The sequence below is a fragment of the Lycium barbarum genome, chromosome 5 (genome assembly GCF_019175385.1).
Source record: "Lycium barbarum isolate Lr01 chromosome 5, ASM1917538v2, whole genome shotgun sequence".
In the NCBI taxonomy this organism is placed as follows: Eukaryota; Viridiplantae; Streptophyta; class Magnoliopsida; order Solanales; family Solanaceae; genus Lycium; species Lycium barbarum.
The window spans coordinates 123,522,291-123,529,757 of record NC_083341.1 but is presented as its reverse complement, the minus strand read 5'-3'; the positions used below and the strand labels follow the sequence as shown (position 1 = coordinate 123,529,757).

At 41.1% G+C, this 7,467-nt stretch overlaps 1 protein-coding gene across 1 annotated transcript; it reads left to right on the top strand.

Annotated features, from left to right (window-relative positions):
* The first annotated feature begins 1,040 nt into the window (after positions 1-1,040).
* On the top strand, positions 1,041-1,814 carry LOC132639732 (uncharacterized). Its single transcript, XM_060356158.1, has one exon. It carries the CDS (start codon positions 1,041-1,043, stop codon positions 1,812-1,814), a length of 774 nt encoding a protein of 257 aa, XP_060212141.1.
* Positions 1,815-7,467: the final 5,653 nt, after the last annotated feature.

Genomic DNA, 7,467 nt, shown 5'->3' with positions numbered 1-7,467 from the left:
GGCACCTTAAGAACTTTCTTGGGGTGTGCTCCACCAATGTGCATCCGGGTATCTATATTGAAGCAGTCAAGCTACGACTCTTCCCGTACTCCCTAACGGGGGAAGCCACGACTTGATTATATGATCTTCCATCCGGTTCCACCACTACTTGGGAGGAATTGACCGAAGTATTCCTAAAGAAGCACTTTACTCTATCCCGGATGTTGCAACTCCGTGACGAAATCAACAACTTTCGTCAACTTCCTAATAAGGCTCTTCATGAAACTTGGATTCATTTTAAAAAGAAAGTCAAAAGCTGTCCCAAGCATGGGTTGCCCAATAGTGTGCTTCTACAAATATTTTATAGGTCTTTGGACTCGGTCAACAAATCTGCGGCGAACAACATTGCGGAAGGATCTATTATAGATAATTCTTATGCTACAATTTGTAAATTGTTGGATAAATTGACCAAGACCAATGAGGCATTGAATACTAGGAAGATGGAAGTAGGTGGAGGAAGTTCCTCCAAGAATGTGCTCACTCGTGAGATGATTAAGAAGGAGGAAGAGAGAGATGAGTCCATGGCAAAACTTGTTACCCAAATGGACCTTCTTACAAAACATGTCATGGGTGGTGGAATTAAGGCGGTGAATGTGGTAGGATCTTGTGAAGGGGGTTCTCCAGACGAGTAATGCTTCCAAATGTATGATGAGGAGGCGAGTTATATCAACAATCAAAGGGAGGGTTCCCGACCAAACTACCAAGGTCCTAATCAAGGATCTTGGCGGCAAGGTTAAGGGAGTCAAGGTTGGAACAAGGATCAAGGTAACACGAGTTGGAGAGATAATCGCGACAATAACCATGGGGGTTACAATAACAACTACAACAATCATCGGAGTTCAAATCCGTATGTCCCTCCAAAGGAAAATCAACAAAAATCTAGTCAACCACCTACGAGTGATCTCGCTAGTTCAAAAATCAAAGATATATTGTCAAGAGTGTTAAAGAAAGTGGAATCCACCGATACCTTTTGCAAGGAGACAAGAGATGAAGTGAAATCAATGGGGCAAGTTGTTAGTTCTCACTCCACCTCCATTAAACAATTGGAGTCTCAACTTGGCCAAATCTCAACTATCCTCAACCAAAGGCAAAAAGGCACACTCCCTAGTGATACGGTTGCAAATCCAAGTAATGATGGTGATCATAAATGCAATGTAATTACTGCTAAGAGTGGCAAAACAATTGGGGAAGAGGAATTGGTGAAAGATGATGTGTTGGTAGATGATGAGAAAATGGTTAAAGAACCCATTGTTGTTGAAGAAGAAGTGACTCCAAAGAAGAAGCGGGCTAGTATTGAAAAGCCCATTGTTGTCGAAGATGCTCCGGAAATTGATAATGCTTCAAAAGGCAAGGAAGCGATAAAGGAGGTGCCAAGGGATTCACCATTGGTTCTAAAGCCTCCTTCTCCATTTCCTCAACAATTGGCAAAGAAAGCGGATGATGGAAAATTTCTCAAATTTATAGAGAGATTGAAAGGGCTTTCAATTAACATTCCCTTGGTGGAAGCACTTGAACAAATGCCTCGTTATGCCCAATTCATGAAAGATCTTATGACCAAGAGGAGGCATGCTAGTTTTGAAACAATAGGAGTTACACATCATTGTAGCTCTATTGTGAAAAAGTCCTTGGTTCAAAAGAAAGAAGATCTGGAAGCTTTCACCATCCTTTGCACAATTGGAATGTATAAATTTGGCAAAGCACTATGTGATCTTGGAGCAAGCATTAACTTGATGCCGCTTGCTATTTTTAACAAACTGGGGTTGGGGACTCCCTGACCCACAACAATGAGATTATTAATGGCGGATAGAACCGTGAAAAGACCGGTTGGTATCCTCTATGATGTGCTTGTGAGGGTTGATCGATTCATTTCTCCGGCCAATTTTGTGATCTTGGATTGTGAAGTTGATTTTGAGGTACCCATAATCTTGGGGAGACCTTTCTTGGCCACAGGGCGTGCTCTTGTAGATGTGGAGAGGGGTGACCTAAAATTTAGAATGAATGATGAAGAAGTCACTTTCCATATTTGCAAGTCAATGAAACAACCGGCAGATATGAGTGTGGTACCGGATATTTATACGACTGATGAAGCCATGGATACAACCATTGAGCATGAGCATATGGGTGATATGTTGGCGGCGGTGATAATGAACTATGAGGGGGAAGATGATGAAGAGTTCGAGGAGGCGGTTAATGCATTGATTGGGTTGGGGTCATACCATTACAATCCAAAGAAGCTAGATCTTGATTTAGAAAACTGTGTCACTCCTCCCGCAAAGCCTTCCATTATTGAGCCCCATACATTGAAACTCAAACATCTTCCTTCACACTTGAGGTATGAATTTCTTGGTCCTAACAACATATTGCCCGTGATTATTTCCACCCGGTTGACGGATGAACAACGAGAAAGCTTGTTAGTAATCTTGAGAAAATATAAAAAAGCTATTGGTTGGTGTATTGCGGATATCCAAGGGATTTCGCCTGGTATTTGTACTCATAAAATTCAAATTAATGAAGAATGTGAGCCAAGTGTTGAACATCAAAGGAGGTTGACCCTCCTATGCAAGAGTTTGTGAAGGTCGAAATCATCAAGTGGTTAGATGTTGGTGTTGTGTACCCTATATCGGATAACTCTTAGGTTAGTCCGGTTCAATGCGTGCCAAAAAATGGTGGAATCACCGTGGTTGCAAATGCTAAAAATGAATTGATTTCCACTCGCACGGTCACCGAATATCGGGTTTGTATGGATTATCAGAAGTTGAACAAGTGGCCAAAGAAAGATCACTTCCTAATGCCATTCATGGATCAAATTCTTGATAAGCTTGCAGGAAGGGATTATTATTGCTTCCTTGATGGCTATTCCGAGTACAACCAAATCACCATTGCCCCCAAGGATTAAGAGAAAACCACTTTCACTTGTCCTTATGGGACCTTTGCTTTTAAGAGAATGCCTTTTGGGCTATGTAATGCACCCACAACCTTTCAACGTTGCATGATGTCTATTTTCTCTGACATGGTTGAGGAGTCAATTGAAATCTTCATGGACGACTTTTCCGTGGTGGAGGACTCCTTTGATGAATGCTTAGATAATCTTGCCCAAGTATTGAAAAGATGTGAAGAGACAAACTTGGTCCTAAATTGGGAGAAGTGTCACTTCATGATGAGAAAAGGGATTGTCTTGGGGCATAAAATTTCAAAAAAGGGACTTGAGGTTGATCAAGCTAAAATTGAGTTTATTGTCAAGATTCCTCCTCAAATCTCCATAAAGGGTGTTCGTAGCTTCCTTGGGCATGCCAGATTTTATAGAAGATTCATCAAGGACTTTTCAAAAATAGCCAACCCTCTATGCAAGTTGTTGAGAAGGAGTCAAATTTTGTATTTGATGATGCTTGCTTGAAGGCATTTGAGGGCTTGAAAGAAAGACTCACACCGGCTCCTATCATCATTGTGCCGGATTGGTCTCAACCCTTTGAGTTGATGTGCGATGCAAGCGGATTTTTCATAGGGGCCGTTCTTGGTCCAAAGTGGGATAAGATCTTCCACCCGATTTACTATGCAAGCAAGACTCCAAATGGTGCCCAAATGAACTACACGGTCACCGAGCAAGTGTTGCTTGCTATTGTGTTTACTTTTGAGAAGTTTCGTGCTTACTTGTTGGGAACCCATGTGATTATTCATACTGACCATGTGGCTCTACGTTACCTCATGACAAATAAAGATGTTAAACCGAGGTTGATATGTTGGGTCCTTCTCTTGCAAGAATTTGACTTTGAAGTCAAGGATAGAAAATGTTGTGAAAATCAAGTGGCGGACCATTTGTCTCGTCTTGAAGATGGGGGGCGTCCATTGGATGATCTTGAAATAAATGAATTATTCCCCGATGAGCAAGTGATGGCGGGGTCATATGATATGATTCCATGGTATACCGACTTTGCAAACTATCATGCTAGTGACATCATGCCCGAGGATTTGAACTTCCACTAAAAGAAAAAGTTCTTGAATGAAGTCTAGAAGTTCTATTGGGATGAGCCATATCTATTTCGGGTTAGCATCGACAACATCATAAGGAGGTGCATACCTGAAGTAGAAATGATGTCGATCATTGAAGCATGTCACTATCTCCGATTGGTGGACACCATAGTAGTTCAAGAACGACAGCCAAGGTTCTTCAAAGTGGTTTCTATTGGCCTACCATCCACCAAGACGCCCATGATTTTGTGAAAGCATGTGATCAATGTCAACGACAAGAGGGTATTTCTAGAAGGCATGAATTGCCTATGACGCCAATTCTTGAGGAGGAGTTGTTTGATGTATGGTGCATTGATTTCATGGGGCCGTTTATGAGTTTCCACAACAACAAATACATCCTTGTAGCGGTGGACTATGTGTCCAAATGGGTGGAGGCCGTTGCGCTTCCCAATAATGAAGGCAAGAGTGTCACCGCATTCTTGAAAAAACACATATTCTTAAGGTTTGGAACTCCAAGGGCCATCATTAGTGATGGGGGTACTCACTTTTGCAACTGCTTATTCAAAGAGCTTCTTGAGAAATATAGAGTAAAGCATAAAGTGGCCGCCCCTTATCACCCCTAAACAAGTGGTCAAGTTGAGGTGTCGAATCGGGAGATCAAGAGAATCCTCTCCCAGACAGTTAACGCAAATAGGACTGATTGTTCGAGAAAGTTGGATGATGCTATGGGCATACCGAACTGCATACAAAACACCTATTGGCATGTCTCCCTATCAATTGGCATTTGTCAAAGCTTGTCACCTTCCGGTGGAACTGGAACACAAGGAACTTTGGGCATTGAAAAAGTTGAATCTTGATTGGGGAGATGTTTCGCAACTAAGGATGGATTAACTAAATAAGCTGGATGAATTCCGATTTAGATCCTAAGTGAGCTCTTCTATCTACAAAGCTTGCATGAAGCATTTCTATGACAAGAAGATCTTGCAAAGAGAGTTCAGTCCCAGATCGGGTGTTATTGTTCAATTCAAGACTCCGGGTGTTTCCCGGAAAATTGAAATCCAAGTGGTCCAGGCCGTTTGAAATCACCCAAGTGTTACCACATGGAGCACTTGAACTTACCCAAAAGGTTAAGCATTACTTTGGCTTACCCAATGAAGCAAATACAATGGAGGTCACCTACCTCAATGAACCATAAAAAAGGGGGTAAAAACCATCGTGCCGCGACGTTAACTCAAACGCTTCTTGGGAGGCATTCAAGTCTTTTGTTTAATGTTTGCTTAAGTGTGTAAGATGCAAGGATACAGAATGCAAGGTGAACTCGTGGGAAGAATTGGAAGAGAACCTGAGAAAATTAAAGGCAGCGGTGAATTTGCAGCCTTGATGCGGTACCGCAAATCATATTGCGAGGAAAGTTTGAGGCCGCAAACTTCACCCCCTAAAATGGTTGTGGCCAAGAAAAAAAGAGGAAGTTTGCGAGCCATTTGAGGCACAACAAAATGATTTTGCGGCCGCAACATGGCTCAACCCAATCCTCCAGTGACACGTCAGATAGGTGGAGTTTGCGGTGGGAATGCGAGGTTGCAAACTTGATATGCGACCACATTCTCCCTCCAAACTCCAAACGTATAAAAGGTTTCTGAAATGTTTTCTTCTTCATTTTTTTTTCAAACAAGATGCCTGTGACCCCTTATCTCCCCTAATTGCAATTTCAAGCATACATCCCTCAAAACCGACCCAATCCCCTCCCCATCTTGTGTTGTGGTGCGTCTGTTGGCTCGTAATCAACAATTTCCCACTTGAACATCTCTACTATTGATCTATAAGGTATGTTAAATGGCTCTTGATACTAATTTCAAATCTTGCAATCTAAGCACGGTACTAACCTATAACAATGCCTTATAACTCTAGTGTGATGAATGAAATGCTATTCCCACTTGTTTTAATCGATTTATTTCAGTTTGATGGGATGTGAATTTTTATGTTTTGGAATTGTTAGATTAGGGGTAGATTGCTTGTTGGTATTTTCTCATGTTGGTATTTCTTATCGTGATTGGGGGATGGGGGAGATTGACCTCAAAATGCTTTAAAATCGCAAAACATGGCGAGGGCCTAATTCTTGGGGACGATGATGGATTTGCGACCTCAAGCTGAGTTTGCGGACCGCAAACTAAGTTTCCGGACCGCAAACTAAGTTTCCGAGGTCGCATATCCATCGCATCTATGGCTGTTCTGGAAGTGCCCTCACCAAAAGTCAGCAATTTGCGAAAAGATGCGGCTCCGCATCTTGGATTTTGCGGCCGCAGCATCACAAACTCAAAATGCAGTCACATCTTGGCTATTCTTCCTGTGATTTTTTTTTTGTTTTCTCTGCATCATTGCTAGTTTAATGCTTTCTTATACCCATAAAAACAAAAAAAAACAAAAAAATTCCCTTGGTTTTGTTTGTAGGACCTAATATTTGTTGACTGTACAGGATGACTGGCCGCAAAAACTTGGCACAAAAGAACCCAGCAAGCCTTACTAGAAAGAAAAGGAAGCGGCCTGCTCTAGGTGTTGGGCCATCTACAACACCTCAGTTTACCCTATAATGGTCCATACATTACTCACCTTGTATAAGCAGATGATGTTATTATTTTTACCTCTGGTGGTAAGAGATCTCTAGACTTGGTTATGCATCAACTTCAAAATTATCAAAAGTGCTCTGGACAAGGGATCAATGTCAGCATGATTTTCTTCTTGGTAAAACCCAAGGCCGCCAACAACATGATTCAGAGAATTAAAGAGGTAACGGGTTATAAATATTCTAAATTTCCTATTACTTATTTGGGTTGTCCTTTATATGTAGGGAGGCAGAGAATTGCTTACTATAGTGATATGATATCCAAACTGGTGAAAAGGACTACAGGATGACAAGGTAAACTTCTTTCTGTTGGGGGCAGAGCTACTTTAATCAGGCATGTCTTACAATCTCAATCTATTTATCTTTTGTCTGCCTTAGAACCTCCTAAGACTATTTTATTACAACTTGAAAAAGTTACACGACTAATTTCTTTCGGGGTTCTATTGAGGAGAAACACAAATATCATTGGAGTTCTTGGGACAACATGTATTTTCCAAAAGAGGAAAGGTGGTCTAGGCTTTAAAAGTATTTTTTATTTTAGTAAAAGTTTGACTATGAAAAGATGGTGGGGGATTAGAACTTGTAAATCTTTGTGGGGTACTTTTATTTTAGCTAAATATTGTTCTACCCATCTTGTTGCCTGTACTATTCAGCCTACACATTCCCTTGCTTGGAAATAGTTGGTCAAAATTAGAGATCAAGTGGAAGAACTTTTAATTTGGAAGATCAATACGGGCAATAGTAATTTGTGGTGGGATAATTGGTGGGAAATGGTTGTTGTAGCTCATATTATTCATAGAAATGATTTCATTATGTCCAAAATGTGAGTGATGTTATTACTA